This window comes from Mobula hypostoma, chromosome 2 (genome assembly GCF_963921235.1).
Source record: "Mobula hypostoma chromosome 2, sMobHyp1.1, whole genome shotgun sequence".
In the NCBI taxonomy this organism is placed as follows: domain Eukaryota; kingdom Metazoa; phylum Chordata; class Chondrichthyes; order Myliobatiformes; family Myliobatidae; genus Mobula; species Mobula hypostoma.
In genome coordinates, this window is record NC_086098.1 from 29,658,946 (window position 1) to 29,676,760 (window position 17,815).

At 39.8% G+C, this 17,815-nt stretch overlaps 1 protein-coding gene across 1 annotated transcript; it reads right to left on the reverse strand.

Annotated features, from left to right (window-relative positions):
- Positions 1–227: 227 nt before the first annotated feature.
- LOC134343108 (adhesion G protein-coupled receptor F5-like) lies at positions 228–16,690 on the reverse strand. Its single transcript, XM_063041996.1, has 6 exons — positions 15,764–16,690; positions 14,616–14,657; positions 14,471–14,527; positions 5,688–5,754; positions 3,248–3,289; positions 228–471 (listed from the first exon to the last, which is right to left on the reverse strand). The coding sequence occupies exons 1-6, from the start codon at positions 16,688–16,690 to the stop codon at positions 440–442; spliced, it is 1,167 nt and encodes a 388-aa protein (XP_062898066.1). The 3' UTR covers positions 228–439.
- Between the last annotated feature and the right edge of the window lie 1,125 nt (positions 16,691–17,815).

The window sequence follows — 17,815 nt, forward strand, 5'->3', positions numbered from 1 at the left end:
CTTCGACCTGTTTGGCCATGGGTGACCCTACAAAGAGCCAAAGCATAAAGCACTAATGCCAGCCAACATAGCTCTCTGAATCATCGAGACACACAAGTCTTCAAACCTCGACAAGGTTTTGGTCCTCTTGGAGGTTATTGAAATAAGAAAGCACTACATTGAGAACAAATATAAATCTGTGTACAGTACAGTAGAATGAATCGTAAGCATTAACTTTGTACTGCCTGTCAATATGTTTATTACATTCACTTCACATTGATTTTATTTATTGACAGCATATCACTTATTTAATAAGTTACATCACATCCATTACAATTGTTTGTGTTCTGTATTCACAAATATCATAAAATACAAAGTAAAGCATGAGGAGGAACAGAATATATTGACAGGTGTCTGCTACGATGACTGTGGAATTTCAATTATTTACAAAAGTCATATTTCATTCATAACTTTTTGTTGATAGATGTTCCCCTAACAAGAAAAATTATTTTTAAACAAGCATATGTTTCAATACTTAAGATATTATTAAAGGACAATTGAAGTATGAAAGCAACAACATGCTTCCATCTGCCACTAAAAGTTTTTCACAGTATTTTGAAACTTGCTAATTATCTCTAACAGTTTAAAATTACTATAATACATTGAACATAGAGTGACCGTGCTGATCTTGATGCCAATTGGTACTCAATGTCCTCCTTCTGTGCCTATTTCTTATTCCTACATTCCATTTATATTCACGTGTCTATTTAAAAGCTATTTAAATCCAGAAAACTGCCAGCTTCCACTACTACCCCAGTAACCTATTCGATGCATTAAAAACACTTGCCCCTTATGTGGACTTTAAACCCTCCCCCAACAAAAAACCTTCTAGTGTTTGGCATTTCTACACCTGCGAAATATTCCGACTGTCTGCCTATCTATGTCTACTTCTATCAGGTCTCCTCTATGTACTCACAGTATTTAAACTGATTTATAACATTAAATTTATATACAACACTTATCCTGGATTCAGCTATGGTGAAACACAGCACCCACAACTGATCAACCTGCAAGTTATAAGACCATAGGAGATAGGAGCATATTTAGGCCATTTGACCTATCGAGTCTGCTCTGCCATTCAGTCATGCCGATTTATTTTCATCTTAACCCCATTCTCCTGTCTTCTCCCTGCAACCTTTGATGCCCTTACTAATCATGAACCTACCACTGTAAGTGTACCCAATGATGTGCCCTCCACTGCCATCTGTGGCAATGAATTCCACAGATTCAATACTGAATATCTTCCTAATAAAGAAAATCTTCCTAATTTCTGATTACCAGGATGTTCTTCTCTATACCATGCACTGAAACAAAAACACTAAACTGAAATTTATCTGGGCATTTTTCCAAAGGGAAAGCAAAATGCATCATGAAAGACTCAACAGAAAGCACCTCAATGTTATTGATTCACAACCCATTGATTCAAATAGCATTTAAGACCATAACACCATAAGACACGGGAGCAGAATTAGGCCATTCAGCCGATTGAGTTTACTCTGCCATTCTATCAGTATCCCCTCAACCCTATTCTTCTGCCTTTCCCCTGTAACCTTTAACACCCTTATTAAGCAAGAAAATAGCAACCTTTGCTATAAATATACACAGTTACTTGGTCTTCAATGCCATCTGTGGCAATGAATTCCACAGATTCAGCTCTCTCGGGGTAAAGAAGTTATTCCTCATCTCTGATCTAATGGGACGTCCTTTATTTTGAGGCTGCATCCTTCTGGTCCGAAAATCCCCCATGAAGGAAACATCCTCTCCATGTCCATTCTATCTAGATCTATCAATATTCAATAATATGAGCAATATTTTATAATTTCAAATTAACAGTTAGAAAGTTAGGAAATTCATATTCAATGGAGCATTCTGCTACCTCTCAACAGTGAGTGACCTGCTATCCAATTGAATCTTGCTGTGGAATGAATACACAGATTTGTAGAATGTACCACAGTGTGAGACGTGGAAGCCCAGAAACAGGATAGCACAGTGAGCAGTAATGATGCAAAGCAAACAAAACAAAGCAACAATTGTACTGTGGTAGGAGTAATTCATACTAAAACCTATCATACTATTGCAGTTGATAGTTAGAGGGCACTTGAAATGTTTTGATTCACAAAGCAACAATCTAGAATTCTGAGTACTTTTAATGATTTTTTGTCCCGATGTGAAATGCTCTAGAGAAGGCTGTGTGACTCATTTTCCCTCCCTTCTGAATTATGTGTTTTCTCCTGGCTCACAAGAATTGTCTGCGTAAGTGAGAGAGAGAGAGGAATGTGGGGCTGACTTATATTGATGAATTTAAGTGGTAATGTTGATAGGAGTTGGGAAGTAATCAACCCAGTTCTAAAAAGAGCAATGAAAAAGCATGGAAAGGATCTTTTAATTTTTGACTCTAAACTCAGACAAACCAGATACAATCATATTACTGAGGATGAATGGATGGTCTATTTTAACCTTTGTTTAGGCATTTGTGCTGGTTCAAAATGCAGCATAATCTCAAGGATCTCCTCCATCCTATGTGTATGAACCTGGTCAGTGAATGACAACAGGCAACTCAATCACACCAAACAACACACATAAAAGTTGCTGGTGAACGCAGCAGGCCAGGCAGCATCTCTAGGAAGAGGTGCAGTCGACGTTTCAGGCCGAGACCATTTGTCAGGACTAACGTTGGTCCTGACGAATGGTCTCGGCCTGAAACATCGACTGCACCTCTTCCTAGAGATGCTGCCTGGCCTGCTGCGTTCACCAGCAACTTTTATGTGTGTTGCTTGAATTTCTAGCATCTGCAGAATTCCTGTTGTTTTCAATCACACCAAAGCCCGTTCCTGTCATTACCCAGCTTCCAAACAAATAGATTTTATAGCAGGCTTCAGGGAACAGCAATTACAAGTGGATACTATGGCAAATTTATATCCCCTTCCCTACCCACATTTTTATTTTGTTTCCCTTACCCATGGCATACTATTATCTTCTGTACACCAAAATGATATCTTCATGCTAATCTGTGGTGTATTCAATAAGAAGGTTAGTAAAGGAAGGCAACGATGCCCATTGGGCCTGAGAAATGTTTCTGCAAAGTTCTACGCACTTCCAATGAGAAACAAAGCAAATTTTAGAGGCTCAGAATAATCCTATGTTTTTGGAAAAGTACAAAACCCAAGAAGCCGTGAGAAATTCAGCAGATAGGAGATAAAGAATATACCTGAGATTGCACTGGCTGTTGGGGAGACGTAGGGAGATTGACCTGTAATCAGACAAAATAAGCAGTACACAAATATAGTTATCTAAAATGGAAAAAACAACCAAAAGAAACTCTGCAAATGCTTGAAATCCAAAGCAGAAGTTCTGAAGAATGGTCATGGTCTGAAACATCAACTGTTTGTTCATTTCCATGGATGCTGCCTAACCTGCTGAGTTCCTTCAGCATGTTGTGTGTTTTATCTAAAAATGAAATCTGAATATTGTCTACATAGCCAAATTATCCAGTTTGAAAAATCTATGTGAGTGAATTATTTAATTAATGGCAAAATCTTATGCCAATCCATACAATAGTTAATCGTTTTTACTATCCACAATGTGCTTATTCATTGATATTAATTATTGCCCTAGAATACAAAGAAAAAATTGCTTATCCTTTGTAATAATGCATATTAATTACATGCCAAAATATTCCCTACAGTTTTGAAATTTCTGTCATAAATAATCATTTCTTCTTAATTCACTGCTGAAATAGTTTTGTTGAGGTGGTAATCAATTCTCCTCTGCATCTGAAGAGTCAGTTTTATCTTCCGAGCTTCAGCAGTTAACTCAGAGTAGAATAGCTCAGGAATTTGTTCTTGCTATCTGAATGTAAACAACCTGAAATATTGTGCCTCTCTGAAAGAGCAAGAGGAAATTACATGGTTCAAGTTAAGCAGCAATGCCATATTAATGCGCATCATTTTACTGGCTCATCTGCTGTTTTATTTCTGTACTGAAGGAGACATCAGTTTTAACAACTGATTATACTTCCAGTGCAATTTCTCTAATTTCTCTGCAAATGAAGCATTGTGATTAGACACTGATGAGCTACGATGGGAGAAAAGCGAGGAAAGATGAGCAAGGTTATGATCATACGAGGAGCCTTCAAAAGGATGAGAGACAGAAATGCAGAGGGATTGGTAGACAGAGTTGAGAGTGTGAAACTGAGATAGCCGAATGTTATCATCTCATGGGTTGAGTGAGGAGGAAGACCAGAGGACACAGACTATAACATTATTCTGGAGGAGGTGTCAAACACAGGAAGAATAAGGCAGTATGGGCAGTATTTTTAAATTCAATTCACCTCCCTGTAGCTCCTATCTATCACCTCCTCACTTTCTCATGAGAGTTGATGGTCATCCAGCTGCAGATGCAGTTACTTAACATGATCTCTAAGGATTTGCAGCTCAGTGCAGTTCATTCAGATATAGCTATCAGGGAGACTGGAGGTTTCCCACAGTTGCCACATCTCGAACAAAGAACATACCACTACCTCTGAACCCATTCTCAGTGCACTAGCTATGTGTTAACAGAAATAAACTTACTAGAAACTTACTTATTTATTTACTTAGAACCTCCACCTATGCTTACCCAAGTCTGCTCTCGCCTAAACCTATTGAGCCAAACCCAAACCATTCTAACACTGACCCTGTTGAGCCAAAGACTGACCTCATGAATACTGACCAGCTCTCACAATATCTGCTCTGCTTGCACCTTCCTTCTTTCAATATGCTGTGCGTTGATTGCAGCCAGTCAAAATATATTCTCCTTACCAGATATAAAGAGTGTTTGACTTGGCTCACAATAAATACCATCCAAAATAGGTTAAACAATCCAATCAGTAAGAAGGCATTTGAGGAAAGGCAATACACTTTGCTTTATCAATTTAGTCCACATCTGTGAAGAAACACTTAAGGGAAAAGGGTGCAAAAGGAGAAAGTTGCTTCCTGCTGTATGCAACAGGCAGGGTGGAAGCTGGAATGAGTTTTAGTCTAAGTTGGGTGATTGGCAAGAGAGGATTAATCAAGCTTAGAAACAGGCAGTAGCGGGAGAGAGGCAAGAGTGGAGAAAGTGAATATTACTGAGGGGATAAACACGCAATCTTACTGGCAGACGGTTTGTGCTATAACAGAGGTTGGACAAACTTGGGTTGTTTTCTCTGGAGTGGTGGAAGCTGAGGGGAGATCGGATGGCGGTTTATAAGATTAGCAAAGCATGGATAAAGTAGACAGACAGCACCTTTTCCCGAGAATTGAAATGCCTCATACCAGAGAGCATGATTTAAAGTGGGTGGTGGTGGAGGCAGATATATTAGGGACTTTTAAGAGACACTTGGATAGGCACAAGAATGTGAGGAAAATGGAGGGATATGGTCATTGTGTCAGCGTAAGGTTGGCTATTAGAAAATTATTTTTTTGCACAATATTCTGTGCCAAAAGGCCTGTTCCTGTGATGTACTGTTTTATGTTATGCTCAATCAGGTCCATGGAGCCAATTTAATCACATAATTAAAATACTAGAAGCTACTGATTTACTCATTGCTAAGTGATAGCTACTTCTAAGAAAGTAAAGTTACAGTAATTACTTCAACCCAACTGTGCTCAGTTTTATGTTATACTTACTTCCACTCCCAGGAAATGCAATTCCATGCTTCGAGGAAAATCTTCCTAAGGAAGCATTGTGTTCAAACTGGAAAAAGTAAAAAGGGATGGTGTTAATGCATGAAGCAACAGCTTCCTTCTAATTCCTCCTTCATTCATTTCTCAGTTCAGGATGTCTCTTAAAGCAGCGGCCCCCAACCACCGGGCCGCGAGGAAACGATATGATTTGACGATAGGAGTCAGCTGCACCTTTCTTCATTCCCGGTCACGGAGATCAACTCCTCGAGCTTGCAAATGACGGCGGGCTGAAAAGTATGTTTGACATAACATATCTGCCGGCATTCTCTTCCTAGAGATGCTGCCTGGCCTGCTGCGTTCACCAGCAACTTTTATGTGTGTTGCTAAATATCCTGAGATAGCTACGAAAGCACTGAAAACGTTGCTTCTATTTCCAACATATCTCTGCAATGAATGCAACGAAAACTAAATTGCGGAATAGACTGGACATAAGGAACCCCCTTTGAGTATCGCTGTCTCCCATCACCCCTCAATGGGACCGTTTTGTTGCAGGAAAACAAGTATTCAGCCCAGGGCTCCCACTGATTCAGCGATATTGATGCGTTGCAATGATTTTATATGTTCATACAAGGAAAATATGCGCTGTGTGTTTGATATCCAAACGTTATTTAAAATATTATGATGCTATTATAAGTGACTTATATAACCATGTAACAATTACGGCATGGAAACAGGCGATCTCGCCCCTTCTAGTCCGTGCCGAACGCTACTCTCACCTTGTCCCACCGACCTGCACTCAGCCCATAACCCTCCTTTCCTTTCCTGTCCATATACCTATCCAATTTTTCTTTTAGATGATAATATCGAACCTGCCTCTACCACTTACTGGAAGTTCGTTCAACACTTCAAGCTCCCCTGATAATTTACTTATCGCTATATTCATGCGAGGAAAATATGCGCTGTGTGTTTAATATTAAATTCGTTAGCTAAACCCTTTTAGAAATGAAATTGAGTATATTAGTCACTTATCACCTACATTCCGGTCATGATAAAATGCCGCTGCCGCCGCCAACACAATCGGCAAAAACAATTTCTAAGAAATCGGCACGTAAACGCATGCGCACTGGTTCCCGCGCAAGGCTTCATGGTCATTGTAGTATTTCTCGGGGTAAACCCAACGTATTTGGCTGCTGCTCTTGTACATTGGCAACCCTACCCCCCTGGTCGGCCGGTCCGCAAGAATATTGTCAATATGAAACCGGTCCGTAGTACGAAAAAGGTTGGGGACCCCTGTCTTAAAGCATATTTCAGTGCAATCCTGTCACTGGGGCTTGTACACCAACTTGGCTCGTTAGCTAACTCTGCTAACAGCCATATTACTCAGCGTTGAGTGAGAAGGCCACCTTTCATAAACAATGTATGCCTGGGGTCAGTATGATATGGGGTTTATCCAAACAGGAACACAGTGCTGTTCCAATTAAAGGAACGTCAATTTGAGCAAATGCTGTATAAATACTGCCCATACACAGTTATTGGTAACCCAGAAAAGACAGATTGTACACCAGCATAAAATTAAAAAGAACACATATTACCAATTTTCTACTTTATCAAACAACTTACAGAGAAAGAAAAGAAGATAAAAAGGCCCACTACAATTAAACCAGTTTAAATGTGCTCATAATCATTAACAACACAAATAAAATGCTGGAGAAACTCAGCAGGCCAGACAGCATCCACAGAAACGAGTAAACAGTCGATATTATTTATCAGGAATGAAGATAAATATTGGAGCTCATTCCTGTATTAGCCAGGTGTATCGCTCTACTCACAGCACAACATTTCATCAGCAACTGCAAATAGAATTCCCCTTCTTGGAATCCTCCACCTTATGAAGCACTCCTTGCAATCAGGTCACCCCTTTGGATGGGATCCCACAGGTATCTCCCCTCGTGCTCTTTTCTCCGCACCTCCCACCAAAAAGCTGTCCTTCAGAAAACTCTTCCCCTTCCCCCCAGCACTCTAGAATCTTCTCGTACATCCAACAATCCTGATGGCTGGCACAACATTCCTAAGCTGGACAACATGGCTCCTTGTCTTTAGCCGAAGCTGAAACATTCTTTCCAGCAGGATACACTGCTTCTACAGTAAACTGCTAAAATAAAATATCTCAGAGCATAGCAGTAGAAACCTTAACCAGGGAATTACATCAGCAATTATGAGAATGCAGTTGAGAACTACATAAAACTTTTCTACTCAAAATGACGTTCTTACTTGGGGGCATTGAACTATGATCATCACAGTAGCGTAGTGGTTAGCACAATGCATTACAGTACGAGGAACCTGTGTTCAATTCCCACTGCTGTCTGTAAGGAGTGTGGGTGTTCTCCCCGTAACCATGTGGGTTTCCTCTCACGGTACAAAGACATACCAATTGGTAGGTTAATTGGTCATTGTAAATTGTCCCACGATTAGGCTCATATTAAATTGAGGGTTGCTGGGTAGCATGGCTCAAAGGGCTGGAAGGGCCTACTCGCCACTGTATCTCTAATAAATAAATAACTGTATAAACCATAACTCGGATATCACACTGTTCCAAAGAAGAACTATTGAAGTTTACCATAATGACTATTTGCCTCCAGCCCCCGTAGAGTTTGAGCGGTAAAGGTTGAGGCATGGAGGAAGACTGGTGGGGGAAGAGTACAGGGAATAACATCCTTTTGGGTGATGAAATCTCCTCTCACTTTTCTAGACTAAGCCCAGTTCTTTCATTACATGTATTCAAGATGACTCCCCAATGGCAGAAATCAAACGGGAAAATATGTGCTACTTCCAAAGCAAGTATAATTTTCTATAAATAAGTTGACCTCACTACAGCAGGAATTCCTCACCTGGTGCTCACCACACCTCTGGTACATCTTGTAATAAAGGGCAAAAACCAACAACTATGGTAATTGGAACCTAACAATATCTCCATGTTTCTATGGAATTAGACCATAAGACCATAATACATAGGAGCAGAATTTAGACACTTGGTCCATCAATTCTGCTCCACCATTCCACAAAGGCCATATTACAATTCCCTCTCAATCTTATTCTCCTGCTTTTTCCCCGTAACCTTTGACACCCTGACCAATCAAGAACCTATCAAGCTCTTCTTTAAATACATCCAATGACTTGGTCTCCACAGCCATCTGTGGCAATGGATTCTACAGATTCACGATAATCTGGTTAAAGAAATTCCTCCTCATGTCTGTTCAAGAACTCTCTATACTCATGCTGTGCCCTCTGGTCCTAGGCTCACCCACTATAGGAAAATCCTCTCCACATTCATTCGACCTTTATCTTTCAATATTTCATAGGTTTCAGTGAGATTCCCCCTCATTCTTCTAAACTTCAGTCAGCACATGTCCAGAACCATCAAACACCCCTCATATGACAAGCCTTTCATTCCGGAGTCATTCTCATGAACCTCCACCAGACCAACATATCTGTTCTTAGATACGGAGGCCCAAAGCCACTCACAATACTCCAAATGTATTTTGACCAATGCCTTAAAAAGCGTCAGCATTACATCCTTGCTTTCTTGAAGAGAAAAGAAAACACTGCATTTACCACCTTTACGACTGATTCAATCTGCAAGTTAACCTTCAATCTATCTTACATGAGGACTCCCAAGTCAGTCCCTTTGCACTTCTGATTTTTGAATTTTCTGCTTGTTTAGAAAATAGTCTACACCTTCATTCCTTCTACCAAAGTGCATGACCATACACTTCTCTACAGTACATTCCATCTGCCATTTCTTTGCCCATTCTCCTACTCTATCTAAGTCCTTTTGCAGACTTGGTACTTTCTCAACATTGCCTGTCCTTCCATCTGTATTTCTATCAGCCACATACTTGGTCACAAAGTCATCAATTCCGTCATCCAATTCATGAAAGTATAACTTGAAAAGAAGCAGTCCCAACACCAACCCCTGTGGAACACCACTAGTTACCGGCAGCCAAATAAAAGAGGCCCCCTTTACTCCCACTCTTTGCCTCCTTCCAATCAGCCAGTGCTTCATCCATGCTTGTTTTCTTGCAATACCATAAACTCTTATCTTGTTAAGCAGCCTCATGTGTAGCACCTTGTCAAAGACTTTCTGAGAATCCAAGTAATCAACATCACCTGACTCTCCTTTGTCTATCTGCCTGTTACTTCCTCAAAGAGTTCCAATATTTCAGGCAAGATTTCACCCTTAAGGAAACTATGCTGACTTCAGCCTATTTTATCACTTGTCTGCAAGTGCCCTGAAACCTCGTCATTAATAATTGCCTCCAACATCTTCCCGAACACAGAAGTCAGGGTTGCTGGCCTATAATTTTCTTTCTTCTGCCTCTGTCTCATCTTAAAGAGTGGAGTGATATTTGCAATTTTCTAGTCCTCTAGAACCATGTGATTCTTGAAAGATCATGACTTATGCCTCCACAATCTTTTCAGTTACCACTTTGAGAACACAAGAACATAAGAACATAAGTCTTAGTTTGGAGAAAATTAGAAGTCGAACTTTTGATCCTCGATTTGATTTTGAGAAAAGGTGGGGTTCTTTTGCCCACTACTATCATTTGATTTGAGTTAATTAAGATGGTCCCCTTCTGATTCTTGTGTAATTGGATTTGGTCGGCGGATTGATGTTTTTCTTTTATGGAAGCTTGTATGGCGTATAGCTCTGGGGTTGTGCTCCCAATGGGTTTTTTTTCCTCTTTTTTTTGGTTAGTAGGGTTTTTGTTTTGTTTCAGTTAGTAGGGGTTCTTTTTTCCTTCTTTCTTTTTTCCAAAAAAATAGTTTTAACATTTTGTTTTCTCTTATTATTATTGGTATACTGTTTAGCTTGGTTAATCAGTTATTTGATAGTTTAACTCTTATTGTATATATTAATATGTTGATTTGATTACTTTAATGTATTTTTTGTTGATTTTCAATAATAATTAATAAAAAGATTTAAAAATAAATAAAATAGAACATAAGAAATAGAAGCAGGAATAGGTGATCTGGCCTACCGGGCCTGCTCTACCGTTCAATAAGATCATGGCTGATCTGACCATGGACCTGCCTTTTCCCCATAACCCTCAATTCCTCTAATATGCTAAAATCTATCCAACTTTGTCTTAAATATATTTACTGAGGTAGCCTCCACTGCTTCATTGGACAGAAAATTCCATAGATTCACCACTCTCTGGGAAAAGCAGTTCCTCCTTATCTCCGTCCTAAATCTACTCCCCTGAACCTTGAGGCTATGTCCCCTAGTTCTAGTCTCACCTACCTGCGGAAACAACTTTCTTGCCTCTATTTTATCTATCTCTTTCATAATTTTATATGTTTCTATAAGATCTCCTCTCATCCTTCTGAATTCCAGTGAGTACAGTCCCAAGCAATTCAATCTCTCCTCATAGTCTAACCCCCTCATCTCTGGAATCAACCTGGTGAACCTCCTCTGCACCACCTCCAAAGCCAGAATATCCTTCCTCAAGTAAGGAGACCAGAACTACATAGAGTACTCCAGATGCAGCCTCATCAGTAGCTTATACAGTTGCAGCACAACCCCCCGCTCTTAAATTCAAAACCTCTAGCAATGAAGGCCAACATTCCATTTGCCTTCTTGATAGCCTGCTGCACCTGCAAACCAACCTTTTGCGATTTATGCACAAGCACTCCCAAGTCCCTCTGCACAGCAGCATGTTGCAAGCTTTTACTATTTAAATAATAAACTGCTCTTCCATTTTTCATTCCAAAGTGAATGACCTTGCATTTACCAACATTGTACTCCATCTGCCAGACCTTTGCCCACTCACTTAACTTACCTATATCCCTCTGCAGACTCTCAGTATCCCCTGCATAATTTGCTTTTCTACTCAATTTAGTGTCATCAGCAAACTTAGATACACTGCACTTGGTCTCCTTTTCCAGATCGTTAATGTATATCATGAACAGTCGCGGGCCTTTCCAAGTGCCTCACTATTTCCTCTTTAATAATAACTTCAAGCATCCTCCCAACAACAGATGTTAAACTAATTAGCCTATAGTTGCCTGGTTTTGCCTACATTCTTTTTTGAACAGTAGCGTGATATTCGCCGTCTTCCAATCCATCGGGTCCTGCCCAGCGTCCTGACCACACTCTCTTCTTCCTCCTGAGACTCACGAATTTCTGGCATACAGGTCATGTCTTCCACAGTGAAGACTGATGCAAGATACTTATTTTTTTCACCTATCATTTCTTTGGTTCCAATTACTACCCCTCCAGTGTCATTTTCCAGTGCGCTGATTTCCACACTTGCCTCTCTTTTACTTTCTAAATATCTGAATTGTATAAAACCTGCACAATAAAAAGAAATGATCTGCAGGACTAAAAATATATCTTGATAGGCATGGATATGTGAACCTAAACACCTATGTGAACCTACTTTTACATATTTTTTTTCAGTTGTTTTAATGAGTGCCTGTCCGGTGACCTATTCCATTCCATCTTCATATTGTTATATATGCACTAAAAAGTCAATGTTGATTCCACCTTTTCCTCACAATTTCTCCACTACTCAGATGAAGAATCTGAATCGGGTTTAATATCAAAGCCTCAACTATAACCTCTTCACGACATATGACGGTTTAATATCACTGTCATATGTCGTGAAATTTGCTAACTTAATGGCAGCAGTACAAAGCAATACATTATAAATATAGTAATTAATAAATAAATTACAGTAAGTATATCTATGTGTATTAAGCAGTTAAATAAAGAATAGCAGTGCAAAAACAGAAATAAAGGAGTGAGTTAGTGTTCATTGGTTTAATGTCCATTTAGGAATCGAATGGCAGAGGGGAAGAAGCTGTTCCTGAATTACTGAGTGTGTGCCTTCAGATTTTTGTACCTCCTTCCTGACGGTAACAATGAGAGGAAGTCATGTTCTGGGTGATGGGGGTCCTTAATAATGGACACCGCCTTTTATTAAGCACTGCTCCTTGAAGATGTCTTGGATACTATGGAGGCTAGTATCCATGATGGAGCTGACTAGTTTTACGACTTTCTGTAGCTTCTTTTGATCCTGTGCAGCAGTAACCACCACCCCCCCACTCCCCCTTACCGGCTGGTGATGCAGCATATTAGAATGCTCTGTAATACATCTGTAGAAGCTTTGAATATTTTAGGTGAAAAACCAAAATCTACTTAAATTCCTGATGAAATATAGTCATTCCCTTGCCTTCTTTATAGCTGCATCAATATGTTGGGACCAGTTTAGATCCTCAGAGATCTTGACACCCAAGAACTTGAAATTGCTCCACTTCTGATCCCTCTGTGGGGGTTTGTGTTCCCTCATCTTACACTTTCTTAGGGTTTCTTCAGGTAAGGTGGTGGCATGTATACATGCAGCAACCTCTTGGGGGCCAACCAAAGCAGATCTTTTCTTTGTTAAAAATGTTTTAATACATATTGACTATTCTTGACTGCAATCACTCCCGGTCTACCGCATCAGTGAGCTGCTAATTTTTCAGAAGAGCTAGCTGAGTTGTCATAAGGGCCAGCCGACGGTTCAGGGAAGGCGAGTTGGGTTGTCAGTCTGAGAAAGGTGAGTCAGGTGATTGGGAAGGCGAATCGGGCCGTTGAAGCGAGAGATTCGAGTCAGGCCATTGGGCCGACGGAGTAGAGTCGGACCGTCGGGCCGAGGGAGGCAAGTTGGACTGTCGGGCCAAGGGAGCCAGATTTTGTGCAGAAAGCTGACCTGGGTGCAGACAATACTGCTGCCTACTACTTCAAGGCACCAGAGTTGGTGCTTTCAAATTGGCATGAGTGGCATCTAGTGAAACCATGAGTGACTGTCTTGGTCATTTCTTTTGCGATTGCAGACCCTGTTGGAAATTGATTGCCACAGGGCTGTTTCCCATGTTTGGTGGTCAGACAGGGGGCGAGGCAGCATGTCACCTTGGTTACAGAGAGGCCTAGGGTCAATCTTCGAGCTTGCGTTGTAGCGTGGTGTACGGCCTCGGTTGGGAGTGTTCTCACCTGTCAGTGCTGCCCTCCAGTGTTGGATTGGTGGAATTACAGACTGTACTGCCCGGAACTATCAATTTGCTTGAGTTGTCACTCAGTATCTTGGACTAAAAATGTGTTTTCTTATGTGACTTTGTACTTTTTTTCTTTTCTCGTATTTTGAATGCACGTGTCTGTTTCTAAACCTTAGCCCCAGAGGAACGCTGTCTCATTCAGCTGTATCCATGTATGGTTTGAATGACAATTAAACTTGATATGATTTTATTTTGATTTTTGAGAAGTGTGCACATGAACTGAAATTGGACCATTCATGGAGAGATGCATTCATCATATTATAATTTGTCACACATCGTTAACATGCTCAGTGATTGTTGATGGTGAAGGTGGAGTTGGTGTGGTGGGTGGGTGACCCTTCCTCCACAACTCTCTGCCTTAGAAACACTTATCGTCTTGTCCAATTCTTGCATCCTTTTCTATCGCCATCACTCAGACTCCTGACACTGTCCTTTTCTCTTGCTATCCACATTCTCATTAGCTCAGAAAGTTTGTACTGCCTGAGCCCTGTCCCTAGGAGCATCGGGTGTCTTGATGTCTCTAATTCTCCAGTTTCCATGAGAAACCAATACCAAACTCATTTCTCTGACCTCACAATTACTCACTTTTCTCCCAATTCCTAAACATATTGTAAAAAGTTCATTTCTTTTCCAGAATCTGCTCTGTGTGTGTGTGTGTGTGTGTGTGTGTGTGTTTTTAACTGCCTTACCCTTGATCGGGAAGAAAATCCTGTCAATGAGAACTTCTCCAATAGAGCCTCTCGCACCTGTTTTAGCAACAGAATAAAACATCTTTTTAGGTTCGCTGCAAAACAAATTGCAGGAAAATTGGTGAAAATAACAGCGGAAGCTCACCTTTTTATCCACGCATGTTACGAAGATGAAAATAAAGAAACCCTAGAAATGAAAAATAATTTCAGAAGTTAACAAATAGATCCTTAAAGCCTTTCAAACATTTTGTAACATTTCATTCTAGGTTCGGTGGTCCAGCTCAGTGCTATCAACCCTGACTGGCCAAAAAATCAAGTTACGGAAACAGCAATGAAGAATGCTTTTATATAGACAGAGATTGAGGACCTTCATCGCTGCCCAAAAAGTCAGTGGTGTAATGGGCAATAGGTAATTAAGAAAGTACTGCTCTTTCTCTGTCATTATAATACCTTATTTTCTACATTCTGATTTCTTTTCTTTGTACTACCTCGATGTATTGTGTATGGAATGATCCACATGGATGGTGAGCAGACAAGACTTTTTACTGCATCTCAGGACATGTGACAATAATTGACCAATTACCAATATAAACAAAAAGATTCCCTTCCCAGAGGATAGAAGTGAATTAGTAAAACAGTTTTTTTTACCATAGCCCAGCGTTTATGGTACTGGCTTATTCCTTAGGTTCACTATTAACTTATTGAATTTAAATTTTCCAGCTGCCATTTTTGGATTGAGATTTGTGTCACTTATTTAACCCTGAAGTGCTTCAGCGGTTTGGTTAAATGTTATCGATAGTTCTTTGTCTTCATTACGATTATGGTTATCCCTTACAAGTATGGCAGTGCTCCCCATGATGCATGTTGGGATGTGCTGGCAATGTTGAGAGTGCAATTCAGAGAAGTGCCCCGTGGAATAGTGACACAGAAATCAAGAAAACTGCAGATGCTGGAAATCTGCAATAAAAACCAAAGTGCTGCAAGCACTCAGATCAAGCAACTTCGGTAGGAAAAAACAAAGTTAACATTTCAGTGATATTCTATTTCACTGTCATGGCGAATGGGCTGCAAAAAACAAAATTTTCCATGATCCCTACTCTGCTGGACTCATCAATGTGTTGGTCTTTAGTTACAGTCACATAGAAAATGTTGTGCAGAATTTAATGAAATCATCTAGTGAACTGAACCCCTAGAAGATATTTAGTTGATCTTGATTGTTTTACATAAAATCTAGTACATCATTATAACTATGCAGTTATACATCAAAGCTCATAATTCTTTTTTAATACATACCTGAAAAGCATTGAGAATTGTAAATATATAATGGAAAGCATCATGAGAGTTCTCTTGAAAGGTTGGTATTCCAAATACCCACGTAAGTCCAAGGATTGGTGTTAGAACTGCAATGCTCCTCACAATTGGTTTTATTGTATCCTTCTCCTTGTTATGTCTCCTGGGCCTGTCTCCAATTGTTGGTCGACGGAGCTTGAATATGACCACAACTAGAACAATAAAGTTGCTTGCGATGATAGACAAAGCCGGTATAATGAAAGCAAGTATCGGATATTTTTCCCTCCAACTGAGCCAACAGGCATCTTTTCTTATGTAACTGTTCTGTGGATAGGTAACTCCAATTGTAATGACTGAAATTATTATTGGACACAGATAGCCGATGCCAAATGAGATTCCCATCAAAACAGATTTGCTGAAATCATGGAATAAGAAAACCAGATGGTACACAATTAGAAGACCTAGGGTGAACATCCAAAAGAACAAAGCGAGGTAGAAAACATGAATGAAAAAGGTTGCAGCCACACAAGCTCCTGTATCTTGTTTTACAGAGGCTGCCACAATAAACCATACATCTGCTATCAGCAAGTTGATAGCAATGTTCAGAATTGCCACGTGGCGAATATGTGATGCTTCACTCTTGGTCACGTGCCTCCATACCACTGCTTCTATAATTATGGTTATTATTAAGCTTGCTAGAGAAACGGCAACTCCAATTTGGGTTATAGAACTCAAAATAGGGCTCTTCGCTGTTTTAGCAGACATTAAAATGGAAAAGGATGTTATATGCTCACAATTACAAATGACATTTTCTCCATCAAGATCTGGTATACAGCCTGCATTATTCCATATACCATTACCAGTAAAATCCCAAAATGTACATTGGGCAGAGTTAAAATCAAGTGTAGGGTTTCTTGTAGAGAAGTTCATCTTAGTTTTAATTGGTTTCTTATCACTTAATGTTATTGTCACGACAAGACCGTTAATTGAGAAATTTCCTTTGAAGTTTGCTTTGCTAGGTAAAATATCAATCCATGTTGGATATGCAATTGTGACAACTACATTGTTTACCAACTTTTCAAGTTCATCAGTGGGAATTAATATATTAGCAGATAAATTGGTGTAGCCTTCAGTGAGAAAATTATCAAAGGTTACATTCATGGCTCCTTTTGTTTTACAGCTGTCAATTTTAGTAGCTTTGAGCTGAAGATTGTCCTTCTTGATAACTAAAGGGTCATTCGTCAGGTTGAGACGACTACTAAATGTCTCCACTGACCGTAATAATTGAGAACTGATACTTGTTTCAGCTGTTGAGCTGGAGAGAATGCTCCAGGCTTCCACTGATTCAACAGAAATTATGTAACTTACAGTTTGCAAGAAATTCTGAAAAACACAAAGGAATGCTTTATTAATCAATCAAATGTAATTCTCAGCAATTCACATACTTTTGAAATAGAAATGGACAAAGACAAAGACTTGAAACATTTAAGAAATGACTGAAGTAAGTTGACTAGAACTTCACTTCTGCCACCCCCACCCCCCACCAAGCCACAAAATATCTCTGGAGATACTGAACCAGAGAAGCCAGGGCTAGTAAAGTCAAAACCAAAGATTTGAAATTTTTTCCCCCCACCTCCTTGGATGATTATAAGCATGAGTACAGGAGATGGGATGTTATAGTGAAGTTGTATAAGACATTGGTGAGGCCTAATTTGGAGTATCGAATGCAGGTTTTCGTCACTTGCTGATTGGGAAGATGTAAATATGGTTGAAAGAACACAGAGAAAACTTACAATCTGGAGGAACTGAGTTGCAAGGAAAGGTTGAATAGGTTAGGAATTTATTCCTTGGAATGTAGAAGATTGAGAGGAGATTTTGATAGAACTATACAAAATTATGAGGGGTATAGATAGGGTAAATGCAAGCAGGCTTTTTCCAGTGAGGTTGGGTGGGACTACAACTGGAGGTCATGGGTTAAGCGTGAAAAGTAAAAAGCTTAAAGGTAACATGAGGGGGAATGTCTTCACTCAGAGGGTCATGAGCATGTGGATTGAG